The 27170-nt window shown below is 43.2% G+C and overlaps 1 protein-coding gene across 5 annotated transcripts in view; it reads left to right on the forward strand.

Moving 5' to 3' along the window:
• Positions 1-23177, forward strand: part of TMC6 (transmembrane channel like 6) — a 152643-nt gene extending 129466 nt beyond the window's left edge. For 4 of the 5 annotated variants that reach the window (XM_073588181.1, XM_073588177.1, XM_073588179.1 and 1 more), the window contains exons 17-21: positions 899-1032; positions 2080-2256; positions 11671-11749; positions 15306-15383; positions 22964-23177. In XM_073588181.1, the coding sequence (XP_073444282.1) occupies positions 899-1032; positions 2080-2256; positions 11671-11749; positions 15306-15383; positions 22964-22984 (489 nt within the window). In that variant the 3' untranslated portion in view covers positions 22985-23177. Of the gene's footprint in view, positions 1-898; positions 1033-2079; positions 2257-11670; positions 11750-15305; positions 15407-22963 lie in introns of all 5 variants that reach the window. The other variant, XM_073588182.1, reaches the window with a different exon arrangement.
• Positions 23178-27170: the final 3993 nt, after the last annotated feature.

Genomic DNA, 27170 nt, shown 5'->3' on the forward strand with positions numbered 1-27170 from the left:
CTTGAGGGTATCGCGGGATCTTTACTCCTGCACTGCTTTTGTATGTCACGGCATCGATGTAGTTTAGCAACTCTTTTAGGCTGTTGAAGGTTTCGGGAATGCTGGGAATAAGAGGTTATGTGCTGGTAACTATTATAGGCTATTTGTTTCGGCGCCGATTTCAAGGAGGTGATGTAATTGGCTTTGCACCGTGACTGATAATACCAGTTGTTAGCTTATGATTCATTGGTCGGGGGTTGCTAGGACAACGGAGGATGCGACTTGATGATTGGCCTCTCTAGAGAAGTGAATAGTTATATGTTTCTTTACACTGCGTCATTTCTATTAGTGTTTTTAATGATGTTTTATATGTAACATTATCTTTCTATATACACTGTATGTTATTATGTTTTATATGTATCACTGTTGTTTTTTGTCTATTGGGCGGGTATCTGATATTGATTGGCCATCTGGGCCTATATAAGACCGCCATTTATGCTGTTTTATATGCTTGAAAAAGACCACTTGGTGGTTGAAACGTTGCATTTCTTCATGGCTGAATAAATTTATACAATTCTCACCTGGATTGGATGCTGCTCTTCTTCTTCTTACTGGGATTCCTGCTGTCCGACTGGGTCATTGGACTTTGAGCGTGCATCCCCCTGATCCTGTAAGTGCTGTTTGCCATTTTTTCTACTTATTGGACGCAAAGCTGACGTGACATGACATAACCTCATATGAGTCCCAGCAACGCATGTGTCGGCACCGGAGGGGAGTATAGGCGTTTTTATTTTAACAGGGGTAAACAGATTGAGAATAGGTTGTCCTAGTCTTAGAAACCCTTGTAAGTATATTTATCCCTAAATATTTTATTAACCAACTTGAATAGTGTGAAATACATGTTCTTGTTCTCTTATAGGCCAGTCTGGTGAGGAACTGTCGTTCTCCAAGCAAGCCCTGGAGAGCCTCACATATGAGCACGGCATTTCTTACACTACTGTGCTTCCCCTCTTTCTTAGGAGCATCGGTGTTCCTTACCTACACTGTATGGTCGTAAGTAGAAATGTTGACGGGGTGACAAGTTAATGGAATAGATACAGAAGGTCATGACCCCATAATTAAATGTTTCTGTCTTGGATATGAATACTATAGTAAGCTGTGTTCCTGGTGTAGATCTGTTTCACAACATCATTTCCAACTCCATTGATGAATTTGTGAAGAAATGCTTGTTTCGGTAAAGTGTAACCTATGAAACTTCATGAGCAGTCATGCTAGAATGCTGTCAAACCCGCCACGTGTGCTGACCAAACGTATCAGTTCTACAACGATTTCACATTATCTGTAGAAGGTTTAGGGTTTTCACATCAGCTATCAAATAGTAACTACTATTGCCAGCTAGGCATTTTCCAAGCAGGGAAATGTAGTGTATGGAAAGCCAACAAATCTGAGAAACGAGCCTGTATCTGGGATTCACAGAATTGCATGGACAGATGTTTCAATTGGAGCCACCCCATTTGAATGGAGAGAAGGAAGGTGCACATGCTCTACCTCTGCTCCATTCATTGTCTATGACAGGGTTCCCCAATTCTAGTCCTCAAGGCCCACCAACAGGTCATGTTTTCAGGATTTCCTTCGTATTGCCCAGGTGATAATTGCATCACCTGTACAATACAAGGGAAATCCTGAAAACATGACCTGTTGGTGGACCTTGAGGACTGGAGTTGGGGAACCCTAGTCTGAGACTGCCAGAAGTAGCCGAGCTCTATAATCATGTTTTTCCAGCAATCCCATAGAGAATGATTGGAGCGGAGGTTGAGAGTGTGCACTTCTGCTCTACCCAGAAGGGATGCTCTCGAAGGTCCAGAGGCCTTTTCTGGAGACCTGATCTGTCATTCCATAATGCGCTGCTTTCTGGTAACAGGAACACATCTGAATTTAGAAAGTGGCATCAAAAAGTCATGAAAAAAAAACCAAAAACATGTAAATAACATCTGTACAAGCAAAATATTCCCAAAGTTAGACTTTTACATTTACTATCTATATAGGATGAGTAAACTGTACTCTTCTATTTCTTGTGCTCCATATCTGTCTCATTCTTAGTGTGAAGCCTTCGGTGTCTTGTGGTCCATTCCGCTCTCTAAATACTATGTACGAGGCAGGGAAGTTCTATGTCCGGCAACTGGAAGTATCAAATCCCCGACTCAGTTGGGTCAGCTGGATTCACTACTACCTTTGGGAAAACACATTCTTCATTTATCTTGCGGCTATGGTCCTGCTGTGAGTACTTACTAACAAAAGAGTCATAGGAAATTTATTGTTAAATTATGTTAGATGTTTTTAGTAACATGGCCTGATTTATATTTCATTTTCCGCATTGGGGGGTTTTAGACTGTGAGTAATCACTACTAATGTAGAGTGGGGGGAAATAATTATTTGATCCCTTGCTGATCTTGTAAGTTTGCGCACTGACAAAGGCATGGACAGTCTATAATTTTAAGGGTAGGTTATTTTTAACATTAAGAGATAGAATATCAAAAATAAACGCCAGAAAATCACATTGTATAAATTATATAAATTTATTTTGCTTTTTGCAGTGAGAAATAAGTATTTGATCCCTCTGGCAAACAATACTTAATACTTGGTGGCAAAACCCTTGTTGTCAAGCACAGTAGTTGGACGTTTTTTGTAGTTGCTGAGGTTTGCGCACATGTCAGGAGGAATTTTGGTCCACTCCTCTTTGCAGATCATCTCTAAATCATTATGATTTTGAGGCTGCTGCTTGGCAACTCGGAGCTTCAACTCCCTCCATAAGTTTTCTATGGGATTAAGGTCTGGAGACTGGCTAGGCCTCTCCATGACCTTAATGTGCTTCTGTTTGAGCCACTCCTTTGTTGCCTTGGCTGTATGTTTTGGGTCATTGTCTTGCTGGAAGACCCAGCCACGACCCATTTTTAATATCCTGGCGGAGGGAAGGAGGTTGTCAGTCCGAATTATATGGTACATGGCTCCATCCATTCTCCCATTTGATGCGGTGAATTAGTCCTGTGCCCTTAGCAGAGAAACAGCCCCAAAATATACCGTAATGTTTCCACCTCCAAGCTTGACAGTGGGGATGGTGTTCTTTTGGTCATAGGCAGCATTTCTCTTCCCCCAAACACAGCGAGTTGCATTAATGACAAAGAGCTCAATTTTCTCACCCATGACAGAACCACGGAGAGAGGGGGTCCGCCCTTCAGGGACAGGAACCTACAGACAAAAAGGGCGGTACCTCTCCTTCGCCTTCAGTTGGGTTCCTGTCCCTGACGGGAGACCCACAGGACGGTACCTGTTCGTTGTATCCAGGATCCGGGCCGGCCTGACTGGTGATGGCAGCGGGGAGGCCCCTGGGGTGCGGTGCCCGAAGCCGCCACTGCTGGGGCCGATGCAGGCTGCCAGGTGAGCGGCCAGGAGAGACGCCGGAGCCGCCGCTCCGGAGAGGAAGTCGGGGCTCGCAGGGACCCGGCAAACATGCGGGCGGCGCCAGGGTACAGAGGTGTATCAAGATGGCGGCCGTCCCGGAAATAGAAACCGGCTTCCGGGAACCGGTGCATGCGCAGGAGCGCTCTCCCCGGCGAACGCGGTGCTGGATGGATGCGGTGACGTCACAGCCGGGAAATTTAAAATGGTGGGGCCACAAACACTCCTCGCTGGAAGCGATCCTGAACATGGGGGATAGCGACCAGCAACAGGAGCAGCAAGCCAGGCAGCAGGTTAAGCAGCAGCACCACCACCATCATCGCCAAAAGGAATGAAACAGGGATGGCCATTCCAGCAGTCACTCCACGCAGCGTAGCACGTCAGCTGCAAGGAGCAAATCGCCACCAGGAGAGCAGCCTGACTTCTTCTCCCGAATCGGTACCTGCAGCCGCATACTTCTGAGTGAGTGATCTTCTTGAATGTTCACCATTGTAATAAAATTCCTTTCCCTTACTAGGGAAAGAAGAAGGGGAAAAAGAAGAACAGGGAGTGCCCCACTTGTACTAGACCCCTACCTATTTCTTGGGAGAAAAAACTGAGTCCTGTACAAAAGAAGTCCTCTGTCAGGAAACTCCGGATTTCGCCTCTGACCTAAGAGCCGCAATAAAATCGGAGGTTAAGAGTGCCCTTACATCCCTTAAGCACAGGGACAAATCAAAAAAGAAAGACACAATAGTGACTTCCCAGTCGGATTCCTCGACGTCGGGAGAAATCATGTCTAAAACCTCAGATTCCGGTTCCTCATCCTCAGACGAGGAAACAGAGGGGCGTCACTGCTTTCCCCTAGATGAGGTAGACAAACTAGTGAAAGCGGTAAGGTCTACCATGGCGATGTTGGACCCTAGGCCCGATAAAACAGTCCAGCACATAATGTTCGGGGGACTGGGCCAGAAAAAGCAAAGAGTGTTCCCGCTAAATGAAAATGTTCAGGGTCTAATCAAAAAAGAATGGGATAAACCGGACAGGAAAAACACCACGGTCCCTTCCTTTTAAAAGAAAATATCCCTTTGAGGAAGAGGCATCTACATCTTGGGATAAAGCCCCGAAGCTCGACGTAGCCATCGCAAAGGCCTCAAAGAAATTTGCCCTTCCCTCTGAGGACATGGGCACCCTCAGTGATCCCCTAGATAAAAAGGCCGATACCTTTCTTAAAGGGGCATGGGAATCAGCTGGAGGAAACCTCAGGCCAGCAATAGCGGCAACATGTACCTCAAGAGCCCTAATGGTTTGGGTGGACCAACTCGAAAAGCAACTAAGAGAAGGGACGCCAGGGGATAAAATCCTAGACTCTATCCCAGTAATAAGGGGAGCGGCTGCCTTCTTAGCGGACTCATCGGCCGATTCAGTCCGGTTATCGTCGAAAGCAGCAGCACTCTCAAATGCAGCCCGTAGAGCACTATGGCTTAAAATTTGGCCAGGGGACATACAGACCAAAATGAAACTGTGTTCAATCCCCTGTGAAGGGAAATTCCTTTTTGGGGAGACGTTAGATGACATCCTCCAGAAAGCGGGGGACAAGAAGAAAGGGTTCCCAAATTTGGGGCCTGCAGCATTTAAAAGGCCCTTTCGGAATAGGAAGTTTTTTCAGAGGAGACCACCGAGGGAACAAAAGTGGGATGACAAGAGAAGAGATAGAGGGTTCCTCTTCGGTAACTCGTCCCGAGACAAAAAGCCCTCTAAGTGACAGTTTGCCCAGGGTGGGGGGAAGGTTAACCCTTTTTTCCTTCCAGCCTGGAAAAGAATCTCAAACAACCTATGGATAGTAAACCTAATCCAGGAGGGCCTAAGGATAGACTTTCTCTCCCTCCCGCCTCAAAAGTATGTAATGACTCCGCTGAGATCCAGTACGCAAGAGCAGGAAGCCCTAGAAAGCGAGGTCCTAAGCCTGGTAGAAAAAGGAGTCCTCCAGGAGGTTCCCCTGCAGGAAAGGGGCAGGGGGTTCTACTCCCCTCTTTTCCTGGTGACCAAGCCAGACTGCACGTTTAGGACGATTATAAATTTAAAAAAATAAAACAGATACGTCAGAAATCAAAGCTTCAAAATGGAGTTGATCAGGTCCACCACCAAAATCCTGTTCCCGAACTGCTTCATGACGGTGTTAGATCTCCGCGACACCTAATTATCACATCCCCATTCACAAAAACTCCAGGAAATATCTCAGGTTAGCAGTCTCGATAAAGGGCGAGGTAAAAGAACTCCAGTACAGAGCCTTGCAGTTCAGAATATCTGTAGCTCCACAGGTATTTACCAAAATGGTGGCGGAGATGATGGCCCATATAAGGGAGCAAGACATAATAATCCCGTATCTGGACGACTTTTTAATAGCAAGCAGCTTGGCTCAAAAATGCCGGGAACAGAGGGACAGGGTGATGAACACTCTACGGGGCCTGGGCTAGCTCATAAATCTTAAAAAAATCAAGATTGGAGCCCAGCAGAGTCCAGGAATTCTTGGGTCTAACATTGGACTCAATCATTCAAGACTGCCGCCTCCCAGACCACAAGAAGGAGAAAATCGCTCAAATTGTAACGAGCCATCCTAAATCCCTCCATGACATTAAGAAAAGCTATGTCACTGCTGTGTTCTCTCTCCGCCTGCCTGCCAGCAGTCCAATGGGCTCAGTTACACACGAGAGATCTACAGTGGGACGTACTAGCCAACCAGTCTGCAGTAGAGGGACACCGAGAGGGTCGTATTACCCTAAATTCAAAAACTACTCATTCCCTAGCCTGGTGGAGAAGCCAAGACAACCTTTCCAAAGGGATCCCCTGGGTAACAAAAATAACACCCATAGTTACCACAGACGCCAGTCCCACAGGATGGGGAGCACACATGAAAAACGAGGTAGCTCAGGGTGCGTGGGGTGGTCAAGAATTAGAAGCCTCCTCTAACCAGAAAGAGCTCTTAGCAGTGGGCTACGCATTAACACACTTCCTACCCCTGCTCCAAGGTCATCATGTCTGCATATTTTTGGACAATCGAGTCCCAGTAGCCTATATAAATCATCAGGGGGGAACCAAGTCCTGAGCCCTAATGGACACATCCTCCAGAGTCCTCAAACTAGCAGAGGCAAACCTGCTGTCTCTGTCAGCATTACACATTCGGGGCACGGAGAATCAAAGGGTAGACTTTCTGAGTCACACCCAATTACGGCAAGGGGAATGGGTCCTAAAGCGGTCTGTTTTTCGGCGGATTGTAAAAATGTGGAGGGCCCCAGACATAGATCTGTTTGCCGACTTCAGAAACAAAAAAGTGGAAACTTTCTGCTCCCTAGACCCCAGGGGGAATCCTCTAGCTCTGGACGCCTTCATGCTCCCATGGACACAGAGCCTAACATATGCCTTCCCCCTGATCATGTTTATCCCGGCAGAAAAGTCAGGGAGGATGGGGCAAGAATGATATTAATAGCCCCCTTCTGGCCCAAAAGAACCTGGTTCTCCTGGCTAAGAATGCTCTCGGTAACCAACCCATGGATCCTACCGGATCTCCCGGACCTGCTATCGCAGGGCCCAGTGTTACACCCTCAGGCAGGGAACCTCCATTCAACAGCATGGAATTTGAGAGGGCACTGATGAGAGACAGAGGGTTTTCAGAAAACCTGATAACTAAGTTACAAAAAAGTAGAAAACCGGTTACGATGAGAACTTATGGGAGAACGTGGAAAAAATTCTTATCCACTTCCGGGGTAAAGGTTCAGGACGGAGATCACATTGATAAGGTCCTAGAATTTCTACAAAGGGCCCTAGAACAGGGTCTAGCGGTCAACACATTAAAGGTGCAAGTAGCGGCCTTGGGTGCCCTTTATAACCATGATGTGGCAGGTAATCCTTGGGTGGCAAGATTTATTAAGGCCGTAACCAGATCCAGGCCAATAGCTAGTCAAAGATTACCATCATGGGACCTAAATCTTGTACTATCCACACTAACAGACCCTCCGTTCGAACCTATTCACTCAGCATCCCTAAGAATCCTGTCGTTAAAAACCGTGCTTCTGGTGGCACTTAAGGCCCTTTTACATTTAGCGATGCACCAGCGATCCAACCAGCGATCCGACCCGGTCAGGATCGCTGGTGCATCGCTAAATGATCGCTAGTGAGCTTTCATACAGAAAGATCTCACAGCGATGCAGCAGCGACGCAGCGCACGATACTTACCATTCACACACAGCGATCCTGCGTCCTCCCGCCCACGTCCAGCGTCGCTCGTCGTCACAGCAGAAAGTCTCAGCAGGAAGCGCCCGACGAGAAATGGAGCCGGACATTCTCGCGCGATCAGCGATGGACAGCGGGGGAGCCGGTCGCTGGTAAGTATCACACATAGCGATATCGCTAGCAATATCGCTATAACGTCACAAAACCAGTGACGTTTTAGCGATATTGCTAGCGATATCGCTTAGTGTAAAACCCCCTTAACATCAGCTCGCAGGGTGAGCGATATGCAAGTTTTATCAGCAGGGCCACCTTTCACAAAGATTCTAGAGGATAGAGTCATTTTAAAGCCTGACCCGGCCTATCTACCAAAAGTGTCGTCACATTTTCATAGGTCCCAAGAGGTAGTCCTTCCTTCTGCCCAAATCCTAAAAATAAGGGAGAAGAAGAATTCCACACCTTAGATGTGAAGAGGTGCCTAGTGTAGTATCTAGAGGCCACTAAAAAATATAGGAAGGAAGGTTCTCTCTTTGTGTATTTCCAGGGACCTCGGAAGGGGCTCAAAGCATCTAAGAGTACCCTGGCAAGGTGGATAAGGGATGCGATTGCCCTGGCATATTCATCCAGTGGAAATACCATCCCGGAAGGGTTGAGAGCCCATTCCACAAGAGCGATGGCGACCTCATGGGCTGAAAGATCTGAGGTATCGATAGAACAAATCTGTAAGGCGGCTACCTGGTCATCACCTTCAACCTTTTTCAGACACTATCGATTAGATCTAGGCTCTACGTCTGACCTGACCTTCGGGAGAAGGGTCCTTCAGGCGGTGGACCCTCCCTAAGCTACCAATCTCTGTAATTCTCTCCGTGGTGCTGTCATGGGTGAGCGAGAATAGCTTAGTTACTCACCGATAACTGTGTTTCTCGGAACCCATGACAGCACCCGCTTATTCCCCTCCCCTTCACGAGTGTGGTGAGCACGTTTTACTGTTCGTAGAGTGTTTCCGTTTAAGCACAGTGCTTCTGATAAATAAGCAATACTATAATGTTGTGCATATATTTCTGTTGTTTAACTAACCTGGAGACCCTCTGATGCTCTGTAACCAACTGAAGGCGGAGGAGAGGTACCGTCCTTTTTATCTGTAGGTTCCTGTCCCTGAAGGGCGGACCCCCTCTCTCCGTGGTGCTGTCACGGGTTCCGAGAAACACCGTTATCGGTGAGTAACTAAGCTATTTGTCTCATTTGACCACGGCACCTCCTCCCAATCACTTACAGAATCATCCAGGTAAAACTTCAGTAGAAATAAAAAAAAAACTTCAGAAGAGCCTGCACATGTGCATTCTTAAGCAGGGAGACCTTGCAGTTATTGCAGGATTGTAAACCTTTAAGGCGTAATGTGTTACCAATGGTTTTCTTGGTGACTGTGGTCCCTGCTGCCTTGAGATCATTAAAAAGTTCCCCCAGTGTGGTTTTAGGCTGATCTCGCACCTTCCTCATGATCAAGGATACGCCACAAGGTGAGATTTTCCATGGTGCCTGAGATCGATGTCTATTGACAGTCATTTTGTATTTCTTCCATTTTCTTACTATTGCTCCAACAGTTGTCTCCTTCCCATCCAGCGTCTTACTTATGGTTTTGTAGCCCATTCCAGCTTTGTGCAAGGTCTATGATCCTGTCCCTGACATCCTTAGAAACCTCTTTGGTCTTGCTCATGTTGTAGAGGTTAAGGCCCTTTTACATTTAGCGATGCACCAGCGATCCAACCAGCGATCCGACCCGGTCAGGATCGCTGGTGCATCGCTAAATGATCGCTAGTGAGCTTTCATACAGAAAGATCTCACAGCGATGCAGCAGCGACGCAGCGGACGATACTTACCATTCACACACAGCGATCCTGCGTCCTCCCGCCCGCCTCCACGCGTCGCTCGTCGTCACAGCAGGAAGCCCAGCAGGAAGCGCCCGACGAGAAATGGAGCCGGACATTCTCGCGCGATCAGCGATGAGCAGCGGGGGAGCCGGTCGCTGGTAAGTATCACACATAGCGATATCGCTAGCAATATCGCTATAACGTCACAAAACCAGTGACGTTTTAGCGATATTGCTAGCGATATTGCTTAGTGTAAAACCCCCTTTAGAGTCCGACTGATTAATTGAGTCTGTGGACAGGAGTCTTTTATAAAGGTGACTATCTAAGACAGCTGTCTTTAATGCAAGTGACGAATTGATTTGGCACTCGTGACCCGAGTGTGCAGCTGCATGTATTTCTATGCATGCAGCTGAGCACTCCGGTCCTGAGTGCCGGCGGCAGTGCCGGGTATTAATGCGAGAGACTCGTGCGACTTTCTCACAAGCGTGCCCCCGGCCTAATTGAATATGTGGAGAGGATTCTTTTATAAAGGTTACTATGTAAGACAGCTGTCTTTAATGCAAATAACGAGTTGATTAGGAGCCTCTAACTGGTCTGTAGGAGCGAAAACGCTTAATGGTTGGTGGGGGATCAAATACTTATTTCTCACTGCAAAATGCAAATAAATTTATATAATTTATACAATGTGATTTTCTGGATGTTATTTTTGATATTCTATCCCTCAATGTTAAAATTAACCTACCCTTAAAATTATAGACTGTTCATGTCTTTGTCAGTGGGCAAACCTACAAAATTAGCAAGGGATCAAATACTTATTTCCCCCACTGTATATGGAAGAAAAGCAGCCCTCGTTATATTAACCTGGACAAAGTGTTTCTTCCTGTTTGGTTGCATAATACAGATGACTTGAATATTTTAAACTCATTTACTTGAAAATAAGAAATGAGCTCAGCGTGGGGTTAAAGCAGAGTTTCTATGTTCTTGACTTCCATAGTAGGAAATGTAATCCTATTTATTGTGTGATTTTTTTTTTGTTTTTTGTATTTTTTTTCCACCATTCCCTTTATATTTTTTTTTTACAACATCCTCTCCACTTGTGTAAACCATACAAGTATAAAGCAAACCAGCAAAAAAATGGAAGATGGTACATGAAATCTAGCACAATATAAGATATCCCCTTATTACAGTGATTTTGTGTTTAAAAATAAAGTCGTGCACCCTGTGTCTAATATCTGACTTTGACTTACAATACAGTGAAATACAGTAGCTTACCACATATTATGGACACCATATAACGTAATATAGAACAATCAACTCTTACACATACTGTACAGTACATATCTGGGAAACATGATCCCTGCTTAAGAAGGTATAAGCTATATAAGAAAATGCAGCAATAATTTAGAAAGTGTATAAGTTGTGAGCACAAAGCATACCAATAGTTAAGGGTGAATACATCCAGCTATACCGAATGTAGGAATAAGGGTTGCAGTTCATGAGGCTCAGAAGATCCCACCAGTGTTTCACCATTCTGCCCGCTTTTTCAGGGGCTTTTTGACAGTCATGTATAAAAGTGCTTAGCACTGACTTGAAGATTTGTGGTTTCATCAAGCAGGTGAGCAGCAGTATATTGGGGTGCCATTTACTAGGGCCTGGTACACATAGATGTCACGGTTTCCTTTATTACCGAAGATATGAAAACTTTTGTAACTGTTCCATTGAATATATCATTAAACTTTTTGAAAGTTTGTCAGGTTTTGCTTTTTATTTTGTTTTGTTTTTTTTTATACATTTTTAAAGCAAGTTACACAATAAGATTGTCAAAAATGTGAAAGGTGTCTATTAGGTAAACACTATGAAAATAGTACACCATAAGGGCGAAACCAAACAGCATAGTTGATTGCACGTTTGCAATTCATGTCCACCCCGGGAGTCAACTCTGTATCCATTGGGCAACCAAATTCTAAGACGAGTGGGCACGATTTGGAAAAGCAGTTGTGCCCTTTGATTCAAAGCACCACTGTTGTGTTATTTTTTTGTTTCACTGTTGAGTAGTATTACTAATGCATGTTGAAAAAAGACATGGATCCTTTAAGTACAAATTTTCTCCACTATTTATATATTCTCGATAGCTAACGATGAAGTCTTTTTTCTTTTTCAGGATTGTAATTTATTTCCATATTCAGATTGTGAATGGACAGAGGAGAATCATACGGCTACTAAAGGAGCAGATTGCAAATGTAAGTAGTTCTAGTGATAAGTCACATAACAGATAAAGCTGTGCGTTCTTCTGAATTTTCTTTGAAACACGAGTTTGGTAGCCTTCTATATTGTATGATTTATTGATTTTCAAAGGGATGGGACCGACTGTTAAAGGGAAACTGTCATTAGAATTTGGAGCCTGGCTGAATGGATGCAGCTTGATGTGTTTTAGGCTGGATTTCCACATCTGTGTGTCATGTACAGTGTACAGACAGAGATGCACAGGCTGGCCACGAGGCTCCTGAACTGAACTTGAGAGCCTCATAAATGCCTGTGAGGCTCTTGATTTCAGATTGGGAGAAACATGGCTGCTGCACAAATCTGCGATCATGACACAGATGTGTGAATGCAAAGTTGCTATGAAACACTGCCGGGTGTCAGAGAAAGCATGGTTTGATAAGCTGGCTATGGACTATAGACAGATACCTGACTTATTGGGGTGGGGAGAAGCTGTCCGAGATCTGCACCAAACTAGTCAATTCCCTACCTATAGTGTCCGACCGGCTTCTCAAACTATTATTTTTTCTGAATCACACATGACTACAATTGCAATATACTTCCCGTTGTTGCCACGTTTCATTTTTGCACGTTTTGTGTTTTGCTTATCTTCTTCCAAGATTCATAACTTTTTTTCTCTTTGAGCTTACATATTACAGGGGCTTGGGATTTTTGCAGGAGGACTTGTAATTTTGAATGACACCACTTTAACCCCACTTTGACTTTTTTTTTTTTTTTACTCTTTTTTTAGACCCAAAGTATGGTAAATTGTGAAAAAGCTGCAATTCCACCATTGTTTTGAGGGTTTTATTTTCTATAGAGTTAAATGTGTGGTAAAAATCAACATAAGGCCTCTTTCACACGTCCAGATATTTCCGGTACCGGAAAAAATGGTACCGGAGATGTCCGTGTGTACACGAGGCACATCCATGTGGCACACGTGTGCCGCTCGTGTCCCACATCAGTACCACACGGACGGCCACAGGGGAAGTAGCGCTACAGTCAGCGCAGTCCCCCTGCATGTGTTTCTGAACTTGGCTGTCATTCTTCCCTGCTCTGCCAGCAACAGCTTGAGCAGGGAAGAATGAATGAAAAAAAAAACGACATGGGGTCCCCCTTATTTTTTTAACCAACCCGGCAAAACTATACAGGTGCAGGCTGCTATTCTCAGGCTGGTAAGGGGCCATGAATATGGGCCTCCCCCAGGCTAAAAACAGCAGCCTGCAGCTGCCCAGAAAAGGCACATCTATTAAATGCGTCTATTCTGAAGCTTTGTTGGGTTCTTCCCACTTGCCCTGTAGGCGAGTGGGGTAATAAGGGGTTAATGTCACCTTGCTATTGTAAGGTGACATTAAGCCCAGGTTAGTAATGGAGAGGTGTCAATAAGACACCTCTCCATTACTAATCCTATGGTAAGTAAAGGGTTATTTAAACACACACATTAAGAATAAAGTATTTTAATGAAATAATACAACACACATTTTTCCAATCTTTATTAGACTGCTAATTACATCTTGAAGCCATTGATCACCTGTAAAAAAATGAAAAAAACAAACCAACAATTATAGCATACCTGTCCGGCGCTCAGTCAAGTCCCATGGCGTAAATCCATCTTTGGGGGTTAATAAGTTTACAGGTGGAGTGGTGCTAATGTGACCGCTCGGGCTGTAAACTACTGGGGAATGAATGGGAAGCAGCGCGCATAGGCTCAGTGACGAGCGGTGACATCACTGAGTCTGCGTTCGCTGCCGGCATGAACTCCTGTGACTTCAGCCCCGTCATTTTCCTACGGTACTGAGCTGTCGCTTTAGGCCCACGCCAAATGTAAACTTATTAACCCCCAGAGATGTATTTACACCGTGGGACGTGACTGAGCGCCGGACAGGTATGATATATTGTTGGTTTGTTTTTTTTCTTTTTTTTTTTTTTTACAGGTGATCAATGGCTTCAAGATGGAATTAGCAGTCTAATAAAGATGGGAAAAATGTGTGTTGTATTATTTCACTAAAAGACTTTATTCTTAATGTGTGTGTGTTTAAATAACCCTTTATTTACTATAGGATTAGTAATGGAAAGCTGTCTTATTGAAATCTCTCCATTATTAAGCTGGGCTAAATGTCACCTTACAATAGCAAGGTGACATTAACCCCTTATTACCCCACTTGACACCTCTACAGGGCAAGTGGGAAGAACCCGACAAAGCTCCCAGAATAGGCGCATTTAATAGATGCACCTTTTCTGGGCAGCTGCTGTTTTTAGGCTGGGGGGCCCATATTAATGGCCCCTTACCAGCCTGAGAATAGCAGCCCGCACCTGTATAGTTTTGCCTGGTTGGTTAATAAAAATAAGGGGGACCCCACGTCGGTTTGTTTTCATTCATTCTTCCCTGCTCAAGCTGTTGCAGGCAGAGCAGGGAAGAATGACAGCCAAGTTCAGAACCACATGCAGGGGAACAGTGGCTTACAGTAGCCGCTTCTTCCCTGGCGGCCGTCCGTGCTCAGAGGACAGTGTACACTGTTCTCCGTTTGCACGCGTGCAGCATGTGTTGAGGGCCATGTGTCTGTGTTAAAACGAACATGTCTGCGTGTTTTGCACACGGACACACGGTACGTGAAAACCCGCTTACATCTGCATAGACACATTCAGTTGAACGTGTGTACGTGTCTCCGGTATATGTGAAAACTGTCACCACACGTACCGGAGACACGGACGTGTGAAAGAGGTCTAATTCTGTGTTTCAATAAAGCATGGAAATGTTTAGATGGCTGCAATCAGAGCTAGCTCCGGTGGCTCCTGTAGAACTCGTCTCCTGGGCCTGATTCATACACGTAGGAAATGTTTGATATTTTTTTCTCACTTTCCTTCTAAAACTAGAACAACTAAATGCTAAGAAAGATGTACCATTAAATATAACCCTCATATATTAGAAATAAAAGGGCTTGCTGTCTGAACACACTGAAGGAAAACAAACAGTTCTTCATTCTCCAGGCAGTTTGATTCAGTACCAATTCCCTTCTTCCTACAGGCCACTTATCAGTTGTACACTTTCTGTGTACTATATTCCATACAATTCAGTGTGTGACTCAAACTCATAATACATAGACAGCAGTACAACCCTGTAGTGACAGATTCTGAGCATGTTTTATCAATTTGTTAAAACTAATGATGAGCGAAAGTGCTGGGAAAAGGTGTTATCCGAGCATGCTCGGGTGGTAACCGAGTGACTTCGGTGTGCTTGGAAAAATATGTTTGAGTCCCCACGACTGTATGTCTTGCAGCTGTTCGACAGCCACAATACATGTAGGAATTGCCTAACAAACAGCCCCATCCCTGCATGTGTTGTGGCTGTCGAACAGCTGCGAGACATGCAGGCACGGGAACTCGAACATATTATTTGAGCACGCCAAAGTCACTGTTAGCACCCGAGCATGCTCAGATACCACCTTATCAGAGCGTGTTCGCTCTTCACTAGTTAAAACCAGAGGTCCGATCTAAGCATTTATTAAAATATGCTTGTGGTTTACCTTGTTGCTGTAGGAAGGAGAAGACAAACGCTTCCTCATCAACAGACTCAATTCAGTTTATGAGAAGAAGAGCAGAGCGCTGCAGCCAAAGGTGTGACCTGCTACCTATTCCGGGTAATTATGTGATGTAGGGAAGCTCTTTCAGTAACATAATGAAGAGGATATGAATAGTTTAGATTGTAGCTAAAGCTACAAAATGCACGTTAAATAAATGTAATCCCTTAACAGGGTTTTACTATCTCAAAAAAGTGTTGGCTTATTCCTGGGATAATCCTTCCTGGTGAATGAGAGTAACTGCTGGAGCCTCCACTGTCTGAAAATGAGGAGGTTGCAGTACAGGTTTAGTGCACTGCTCTTTGTAAGGGTTCTTTCAGATGTCCGTGATAAAATGTCCAATGTCTGATTGCAATGTACGCACTGGCTGCACATTTCCCAACCTGAGCATGATGGCCTCATATAAATATATAAATCTATGAAGTTGTCACGCTTGGGTCAGAAGATGTGCAGACAGTCCGTGCATTGCGATCTGACATTGGATTGATTATCAAGAACATCTGAAAGAACCCTAAAGTGTTTAATTGGATATTGGAGCTCGCAGCTACCATCTATAAAGGGGACTACAGCTGGTCCCATTCACTTAAAGAGAATGTGTCATTAAAAAAAAAAATAAGTGAAGAAATGTAAAGTATGAATAGTTTACTAAAAAAACCCACCTTTTTATTGGTATAAAATATGAAACCTCATTTATAAAGTTTTACATTACATTTTTTTCCCACTTTCAAACACTAGGGGGAGCAGCTGAAATTTGCCATAAAAATCAAATTTAGAGCTAGCTTTCATTAAAACTGCTGTAAATGTGGGTAGGATCTGCTGACGTGTGTGACCCCCTCCTCTCCTCCCCTTCTGGAAGGGGAGAAAAAAGGAGAAATGAGGATGAAGCTTAGCTTAGGATCACAAAGCAGAAACATATTGTTGGTAACTGCAAAGTGATACTGAGATATGGAAAGTTTCACCAAGGACGGCTTGCAGTGCTGATTCTGTTAGCTGGTACTGCACTGCTCACTGTATCACAGGCTGGGATTACATACGCAGACTGTCTTGCACTGGGATTACATAAGTGGAGCGTATCGCATGCTGGGATTATATACACCGCTCTGCTATGTCAGCGTTAAAGACTCCTTCAGATGTCTAATACAGTGGTCAGAGCACATCAGCGTGGTCTGAACAGTGCAGCGTTATCTGCACCTGTGAGCAAAAGTTGGCATTGTCCTACTAATTCCAGGCTACCATGCTGTTCTCATTGCCCGAAGAAGTCTCTGCCATATGCAGTGTTCTCACCGCTCTGTGGCGGTGCCTGCTACCTGTGAGAACCGCTTGGTAGCCTGACATTCTACTACTGTCGAGTGCTGCTCACTGACCACCACACTGATGCTCTGCTCCTTGCTTGCCACATTTTGGCACCTCCTGTCCCCTCTCACCCTGAGCACTGTGAGTAGTGATATGGGGAAATTATAGCTTGCAGCACAACTGTGAAATACACCAAGATGGTGCCTGGCTCTCCCCACAGCTGTGAACTGGACTGCCCAGGGGGCAAGCCCAGTTCATCGCTGAGCCAGCCACACTATAGGACATACAGCTGGACACCAACTGCATCTCCTATGGTCTGGGACTGCCATATTTTCAGTGTTGTGCTCAGACACTTACACACCAGCAAATTAAAATGGCAGCCTCCAGCAGCTGCAGACATTTTTTTTTAATAAATTAAAAATATATATTTTAAAAACGTATATTTAATTTTGTATTTAAAATAATTGAGGAAATAATGATTAATACAAAACTAAAAATCGTGACAACTTTCCTTTTAAAGAGAATCTATCACCAGTTTTGACATCTTAAACTGAATATATTAAGGAATGGTGGCTTATGACCTGACTGAAACATTGTTTTTATTTATTTCTTCTATCTGTTGCAGAAAAATTAGCTTGTAAAGCTTAGGTGATAACTTTATGATAAGTCCCAACGGGGCATTACCAGAGATTTTTCCGTTGGAGCATGTACTTCTTCCCCTGCTTGATGTTGACCAGTCATAAACAGGAAGCAATACATCGGGGAAAGAACAGTGTATTCTCAAAATAGCTTGGAACACATTTTCTCCTGTGTGGGACATGTAATGACAGACACTGCTTTCCTCACTGCAGAACTGTGTGTGATTAGAGGGACGGGCACAATTCACATCAGTGTGTGTGAGACGCAGGACAGCAGAATGGAGATTTCTCATTACAGATACTGCTGCATCGGCAGCTCTTCTCACAGTGCTGTCAGCTTTGCTGTAGTGCCTCTCCCCTATACCGATTTAGTGAACTAAAAGCTGAACTAGTGTTATTAATCACACGCCTCTTTTCTCTACTCCCATTATTTGTAATAACACACAGCTCTGAAGTGAGATCAAGTGAGAGCAGAATCTGTTATTACATGTCTCACACTAAGAAACATGTTCTAAGCTATTGTGGAAGCATGTTCTTCATTCACCTGCATGTGATTGGTTAATGTAATGCAGGACAAGAAGGAAGCTACCCCGGAGACAAAACTCTGGTGACACCAATTTGCACCTAGTAGAAATTAGAACATAAACTTTACAAGCGAATATCTCGGCAATGGAGAAAAAAAATTAAAAAAAAAATACTTTTTACTCCACTCTGCAGCCACTATTCCATGATGTGACCAGTTTAACATGCTAAATTAAAACTGTAAAACTGGCGATAGTTTCTCTTTAACCCCTTCACTACCAAGGGTGGTTTGCACGTTAACTACCGGGCCAATTTTTACAATTCTGACCACTGTCCGTTTATGAGGTCATAACTCTGAAACGCTTCCGTGGATCCCGGTGATTCTGACATTGTTTTCTCGTGACATATTGTACTTCATGTTAGTGGTAAAATTTCATTCATATAACTTGCGTTTATTTATGAGAAAAACGGAAATTTGGCGAAAATTTTGAAAATTCCGCAATTTTCCAACTTTGAATTTTTATGCCCTTAAATCACAGAGATATGGCACACAAAAAAGTTAATAAGTAACATTTGCCACATGTTTACTTTACATCAGCACAATTTTGGAACCAAAATTTTTATTTGTTAGCAAGATATAAGGGTTAAAAGTTGACCAGCGATTTCTCATTTTTGCAACACCATTTTATTTTTACGGACCACATCACATTTGAAGCCACTTTGAGGGGTCTATATGATAGAAAATACCCAAAAGTGACACCATTCTAAAAACTGCACCCCTTAAGGTGCTTAAAACCACATTCAAGGAGTTTATTAACCCTTCAGGTGCGTCACAGGAATTTTTTGAATATTTAAAAAAAATTAACATTTAACTTTTTTTCACAAAAAAAATTACTTCAGGTTCAATTTTTTTTTATTTTACCAAGTGTAACAGGAGAAATTGGACTGCAAAAATTATTGTGCAATTTGTCCTGAGCACGCTGATACCTGATATGTGGGGGGGAACCACTGTTTCGGCGCATGGCAGAGCTCAGAAGGGAAGGAGCGCCGTTTGACTTTTTCAATGCAAAATTGGCTGGAATTCTGATCGGACGCCATGTCGCGTTTGGAGAGCCCCTGATGTACCTAAACAGTGGAAACCCCCCACAAGTGACCCCATTTTTGAAACTAGACCCCCTAAGGAACTTATCTAGATATGTGGTGAGAACTTTGAACCCACAAGGGCTTCACAGAAGTTTATAATGCACAGCGGTACAATTAAAAAATCATATTTTTTCCACAAAATGATCTTTTCACCCCCAATTTTTATTTTCCCAAGGGTAACAGGACCCTAAAAGTTATTGTGCAATTTGTCCTGAGTACACTGATACCCCATATGTGGGTGTAAATGACTATTTGGGCACATGGCAGAGCTCGGAAGGCAAGCAGCGCCATTTGACTTTTTTTGGCTGGAATTGAGATCAGACACCATGTCGCATTTGGAAAGCCCCTGATGTACCAAAACAGTGGAAACCCCCCACAAATGACCCCATTTTGGAAACTAGACCCCCCAAGGAACTTATCTAGATGTGTGGTGAGAACTTTGAACCCCCAAGTGCTTCACAGAAGTTTATAACGCCCAGGCGTGAAAATAACAAAAAAGATTTTTTACACAAAAATGATATTTTTGCCCCAAAATTTTTATTTTCCTAAGGGCAACAGGAGAAATAGGACCCCAAAAGTTGTTTTGCAAATTGTCCTGATTAGGCTGATACCCCATATGAGGGGGTAAAACACTGTTTGGGTGCATGGCAGGGCTTGGAAGGGAAAGAGCACCATTTGACTTTTTCAACGCAGAATTGGCTGGAATTGAGATCAGATGCCATGTTGCGTTTGGAGAGCACCTGATGTGCGCAAATAGTGGAAACCCCCAATTCTAGCCCTAGCCCTAGCCCTAACCCTAGCCCTAACCCTAACCCTAGCCCTAACCCTAATGGGAAAATGGAAATAAATACATTTTTTTAATTTTATTATTTTTCCCTAACTAAGGGGGTGATAACGGGGGGTTTGATTTACTATTTATGGCGGTTTTTATGTTTGACAGCTGTCGCACGCTAAAAGACGCTTTTTATTGTAAAAATAGTTTTTGCATCACCACATATTGAGAGCTATAATTTTTCCATATTTTGACCCACCGAGTCATGTGAGGTCTTATTTTTTGCGGGACGAGTTGATGCTTTTATTGGTATCATGTTCGGGCATGTGACATTTTTTGATCGCTTTTTATTTCGTTTTTTGGGACGCAGAATTTACAAAAACCAGCGTTTCATGAATTTCTTTTGGGTGGTGCGTTTACGCCGTTCTGGGTGCGGTAAAATTTATAAGGCGGTTTTATTCTTCGGGTCAGTACGGTTACAGCGATACCTCATTTAGGTCGTTTTTTTATGTTTTGGCGCTTTTATGCAATGAAAACAATTTTATATAAAAAATAATTATTTTTGCATCACTTTATTCTGCGAGCTATAACTTTTTTATTTTTTCGCTGATGATGCTGTATGGTGGCTCATTTTTTGCGGGACAAGATGACGTTTTCAGCGGTACCATGGATATTTATATGCGTCTTTTTGATCGCGCGTTATTGCACTTTTTGTTCGGCGGTATGATAATAAATCATTATTTTTTGCTTCGTTTTTTATTATTTTTTAAGGGGTTCGCTTAAGGGGTTAACTATTGGGACAGTTTTATAGGGCGGGTCGTTACGGACGCGGCGATACCAAATATGTGTACTTTTATTGTTTTTGGGTTTTTTTATTTCCAAAAAATGAATTTATTGGGGAATATTTTTTTATTATTTTTTTTTTTTTTTTTTAATTTATTTGGCGATTTTTTTTAAATTATTTTTACACTTTTTTTTTTATTTTTTTTTTTACTTTATTACAATGTCCCATGGGGGACATCACTGTCCTGTGACAGATCGCTGATCTGTCACATCACAGGTCACTGTGACAGATCAGCGATCTGTCACAGGCACTGCACAGGCTTCCTCATGCCTGCGCTTTGCAGGCACTGAGGAAGCCAGCTTCCTGCAGGCCCCCGGAGGTCCCCGTCGCCATATTGGATCCGGGGACCTGCAGGAAAGGAGTCCCCCGCAGCAGCGCTGCACATTGCGCTGCCGTGGGGGGCTCAGGGAAGCACGGAGGGAGCCCCCTCCCTGCCGATGCTTCCCTTTAACCCCCGGTACACCGCGATCGTGTTTGATCGCGGTGTGCAAGGGGTTAACGTGTCGGGGGCGGTCCGTGACCGCCCCTGACACATTTGTGCAGGGTGTCAGCTATGATAATTAGCTGACACTCGGCCGCGATTAGCGGCGCTCACCACGTGGGCGCCGCTGATCGCGATGACGTAATATTCCGTCCATGGTAATTAGGTCCATGGTCACATGGACGGAATATTACGTCAATTGTAGGTAAGGGGTTAAATAAAACTGGATTGCAGTTACTTGCAGAACAGGTAACCATGAAAAACAGTGACTAAACCAGTGAGTTTTAATTCTCAGGATAGAAAATCCCCTTTAAGGCCAAAACATAACATAAGAAAGTGGATACAAAATGAATACACTTAGTCCACTTTGTCGTTTGGGCCTTTTTGCAACCATTTTAATTGGTTGAATACATCTAAAGTAAAATCTAAAGTAAAACAAATTTGAAAATAAGCTTGGTTATAAATCTGCTTATCTGCAACTTCTATGCAGACCTACCTGTCTTCAAGGATACAAACGACATATAGTAGAAGAGGCGCCTGTTGGGGCAGAGTTCACCTATAAATTTTATACACTGAATCCCTATTACCTGAATTGTTCTACTACTGGGAACCCTGTACACAGGAGAAATAGATATATTACAGGGAATCAGGTCAAATGTAGTGACAATCTAAACTATAAATATAGGCATACAAGTTATAGAAAAGTCCTCCCTGTATGCCTAATATCAGATGCCTTGTTGCTGACAAATCATCTTTTATCACTTTATGTAAATCACCTCTTCCAGGCTCTGAGGAGGACACTGCCTGGAAGATAACTCTGCCTCCAGAGCTTGTTTTACATGAAGGGAGATTTACCAGTGTGATATGTAATGGCCGCTCTCTGCTCTCTTGAGTTCACTGCAGAGCTGTGTGTGATTATACATGACACATTTGCAGGTTCCACTGAGCTTCAGCTTCCAATTCACAGGCAGACAGACTTGTAATATTGTTGCAATACAGCAGAGCTCAGAGAAGCAAAAATGTGTTTGCAAGAAGAGAAATTTAATTTATCCTATTCTATGTTAGTTACTTGTCTCACACTGGTAACTCCCCTTTCATTTAATATAAGCTCTGGAGTTAAGGTACTGTCACACTTAGCAATGTACCAGCGATCCTGACCAGCGATATGACGCGGTCAGGATCGCTGGTACATCACTAAGTGGTCGCTAGTGAGCTGCCACACAGGCAGATCTCACCAGCGACATCGCAGGGGTCGCTACTTACCTGTCAGACGAGGCGATCCTGACGTCCTCCCGCCCGCGTCCACACTCGTCGCTCGTCGTCACAGCAGGAAGCCCCAGCAGGAAGCTGACAATGAGAAACGGTCCAGGACGTTCTCGCTCGATCAGCGATAACCAGCGGGGGAGCCGGTCGGAGGTAAGTATCAGACACAGCGATGTCGCTAGCAATATCGCTATAACGTCACAAGTTATAGCGATATTGCTAGCGATATAGCTTAGTGTGATAGTACCTTTAGTATTGCTCAGGTGATAATTGCTTCACCTGTGCAATTCAAAGGAAATCCTGAAAACATGATCTGTTGGTGGGCCTTGAGGACTGGAGTTGGGGAACCCAGTTCCAGGCAACGTCCTCCCCATATACTGGAAGAGGTCATTTATGTAAAGTGAAAAGATGATTTCTCAACAACAATGCATCTGATATGAGACATAGGTAGGACTTTTTTCAGCATTCTGCAACCTGTATGCCTATATTAATAGATTTTAGATAGATCAAATGTGGTGACAGATTCCCCTTAATTCAGATGTAAATATTGGCTAATCAAACATATGTTCTCTTTAAGAAAAATGTAGATTATTAACATAAATGTGGATTATTACCATTTGTATTGACAAATTTTGAAATTCTAAATTATCATTATTTTCAGCCAAACACTGGAACTGACTGATACTTTAAGCAAACTGGAGAATTAACTTGCCCACCTAACACTGGAAAATGGAATCTGTGCCAAAGACTGTCATCTCATCTCACCTCACCAAAAGCGTGATGTGACTTTATGTTCCTGCCAAACACTGTACATTTCAATGACTGAAAGAACCACTTTGTTATATTTGTCTATTTATAATAAATGTTTTACTGTCGGTCTGCTGTCTTCATTGGGTCATAGACACATGTAACCTGCGTAGTCATGCATAGATTGTAAATTATAGTTGTGAATTACTATGTTGGTTTGACTGACTTCTCTTTTGTGCACGGATATCGGCTCACTCTCTTTTAGGCTAGGACTTTATAGTGTCACCTATAAAGTGATATTTTAGCTGCACTTGTGCTCGAATTTCTATGTTTTAATTTATGGGAGGTAAAGTTGAGCTTCTCTCCTAAGGAGCATATATTGGACTTACAGTTCATGTCACAGTAATGCAGAAAATTGCAGGCAATGCTGTATTACTGTGGGGCACTAGCCCTATAAGCATGCAAATTTGAGAATCTGATAGTCAAGCGCTAAACGTCAACCCAAATGTATTATCACTGTTCTACATAGATTCAAGAGTTGACAGGTTCAGTTATGAAATGAGCCATTTCTTAAAGATTTTGACCTCCTGAATTCAAATCTGACAATGACAATTTTTAGATCGCTCTTGTTTGAATACTATCAAAGACTTTACCTTTTACTGCTGCATGTAATTAATGCATAAAAGTTTCAGTACTTTGAAACATTATTATTTTTACAAATATAAAATATTCTGCATCTTTGTTGTGTCAGTTTTCTGATATTTATTTAGAGGGAACTTGGCAACAATTCAAATAACAAATACATGTCCAAACAATATTGCGAATTACAGAAACTGCACTACAAAATTAGGTCCTCATTCAGTGATAACTCTTTTTTGCTTGTCTCTTGTACTTCTGCATCAGATCTCTTACAATTGCCCTACAGTAATCTCCAAGCATTGATGGATTCCATTTTCCTTGATATCTTTTCTCTATAGCCACAATATCTTGGTGAAATCTCTCACTGTGCTCATTGCACCGCAGTTTGATTGAACTCATTTTATTGGTGGGCAGCCTTCTCTTGACAGGTTTGTTGTGTTACCATGTTCTTTCCATTTGATGATAATGAATTTGATGAATTTGTCAGGGATTGGGATTTTTTTTTTTTTATAACCCAACCCTAACTTGTAATTTTCAACAACTTTGACCCTGACTTTTTTGGAAATCTCCTTGGTCTTTTTGGTGTTTGGTTAGTGGTGCCTCTTGCTTAATGGTGTTGCAGCCTCTGTGGCCTTTTCAGAAATGTGTATATGTACTGACAGACCATGTGACACTTAAGATTGCACACAGGTGAACTTCCTTCCACTAAGGGTATGTGCACACGCTGCGGATTCTGCTGCGGATCTGCAGCGGTTTTGGCCCTGCGGATCCGCAGCAGAATTAGCTGCGTTGTACAGTACCATTATATCCTATGGAAAATGGAAACCGCAGTGCAGAACGGTGCGGAATTTTCCATGCTGTTTTTGCTGCGGTTTCCAATCCGCAGAAAGAATTGACATGTCATTCTTTTCTGCGGATTCCGCTGCAGTTTGCCATCTCCTCCATTGTAGAGGTGATAAACCGCAGGGCCAAACCGCAGTCTAATCCGCAGATAAACCGCAGGTCTTTTTGACCTGCGGATTTTGCAAAATATGCGCGGAAAAATCCGCAGACCAATCCCCAACGTGTGCACATAGCCTAAGCATGTGACTTATGAAGGTAAGTGCTTGCACCAGAAATTTTTAGGGGCTTCATTGCAAAAGGGGTGAATACATATGTACATGCCAATTTTTAGGTATAAATTTAATTTATACCTATATTTTTCTCACTTCACCAACTTAGACTATTTAATGCTGATGGATCACAGACACATCGGATTACCAAAATATGTAAACACAGATAGTAATGTAACAAAATAGGTAAAAAGGGGGAATACTTTCACAAGCCACTGTACTGTAAGGGTAGCTATGGTGACCATCATGCCATGTAGGAGGACAGTATGAGAAGGGGATGCAGTTTGGAGAGGACAATGTGGTGTGCAGTATGAGGGCACAGAGTGAAGAGGGGGCACAGAATGGATATGGCGAGGGGACATCGTGAAATGTGGGCACAGTATGGAGAGAAGTTAGCCTTTCGGGGGCGGGGATAGTGTGGAGATATAGAGAGCGTAAGGGAAAACAGTGGTGAGGGGACAGCCATGGTATATCATATAGGCCATTGTTCCCCAACTCCAGTCCTCAAGGCCCACCAACAGGTCATGTTTTCAGGATTTCCTTTGCATTGCCCAGGTGATGGAATTATCACCTGGGCAATACTAAGGAAATTCTGAAAACATGACGTGTTGGTGGGCCTTGAGGACTGGAGTTGGGGAACCCTGATATAGGCCAAAACCTTTAGGCCAAGGTTCACAATTGCGGATGGTGTGGCGGTTATATCTGATAATGGCAGACAGTAGGGTGGTTATAGCTGATTATGGCAGACAATGTGGAGGCCATATACCATAGGAGGCTTATTTAGGGCATAGTAAGTACAGATATTAAAATGTTCTCTGCATAAAAATAACACTTATTTTTAAGGGCACTGTGTTGGACTTTGCTGCAGAAGAGTGAAGAGGGAAGTCTGCAGACAAGAGCTGTGGATGTGAAATGTCATCATTGCATCTGGAGATGAAAAGAAAGAAACAACTCAGTCAGAGAAGATGTCATGTATAAGGTACCTGGATGTAAATGTTTACTTGTTGATACTAACTGTCTCATCAATACTGTGGTTCCTGAATGGTTCTCAGTCTGGTAATAACTGATAACAACAACTCCTAGCATCTACTTACCATTTTTAAAAAACATACCGGGAGTTATAGGTTCATGAGACACAAATGTATATGGCCTGACTTAACATTAGAACTGATTGCTGTACTAAACTTGGTGATGTAGTCATGTACTTATGGTGGTTGTGGTGATATAGTCATGTACTGATTGTGGTTCTGGTGACGTATCCATGTACTGAGGATGGTACTGGTGTTGTATTTATTTACTGACGGTGGTTCTGGTGATGTATTCATGTACTGATTATGGTTCTGGTGATGCATTCATGTACTAATAATGGTTCTGGTGATGTATTTATGTACTGCTAATGATTCTGGTGATGCAGTTACCTACTGATAGTGGTTCTGAGGTTGCATTCATGCACTGATGGTGGTTCTAGTGACCTATTTATTTACTGATAATGGTTCTTGTGCCATATATATTTACTATTCATGGCTCTGGTGTTCTGTTTATGTACTGGTGATTTTGGTTTCGTAGTCCTGTAAGGATTATGGTTTTGGTGATGAATACAACACCACAACTATCAATACATGAATACATCAAAAGAACTACCATCTGTACATGAATACATTACCTCAACCACTATTGGTTTTGGAATACAGCATCAGAAGCGCCATCAGTTTTGTTGCAAACTGTATTTGTCACATGATAACCATAAAAACCATCAAACGTGGGACTTCCGATTCAGGCGCGCACATGAACAGAGCTGGTGATTGCAGCTCCGTGTCTCCTTCATTCTATATTGGGGGGGGTGCCTGCTTCCTAATTACACAGAAAAGTGTGGAAACCTGAGACAAACTACCAGAAGACCTCCCAGAGTGTATGGAGAGGTTTCTCACAAGGAACAGGACCATTGCACAACACGCACCATTACCTCACCGAAGCGCCACACGAGGCAAGATGGCGCTGGACATACCAAAAGACAAGAAAAACGTTAAATTTTCGCTGCCCATAACAGATACAAGGGAGCAAGGAGAGGGGGAGGTATAAGCAACTAAGCTAAATGTTTCTTGCAAAACATTGGCAGCTGAAGTTGCCAAATTACTTGCCCCAGAGATAAAGCAATCTCTGGAATCCACAGTCACCATTGCACTGAAGCAGATGCAGGGTGATATATCACATCAAAGTGAGAGAATTGATAAAGCTGAAGAGAGAATCAGCTATGAACTGGAGAGAGCCTGTGGAGATCTTCAAAAAGCCATAAACTAACTCACCAACTGACTGATAACGTTGATGACCTAGAAAATAGATCCGGAGAAACAATCTGAGGATCATTGACCT

Source organism: Dendrobates tinctorius, unplaced genomic scaffold (assembly GCF_039654945.1).
Source record: "Dendrobates tinctorius isolate UK_male_01 unplaced genomic scaffold, ASM3965494v1 ptg000103l, whole genome shotgun sequence".
Lineage (NCBI taxonomy): Eukaryota > Metazoa > Chordata > Amphibia > Anura > Dendrobatidae > Dendrobates > Dendrobates tinctorius.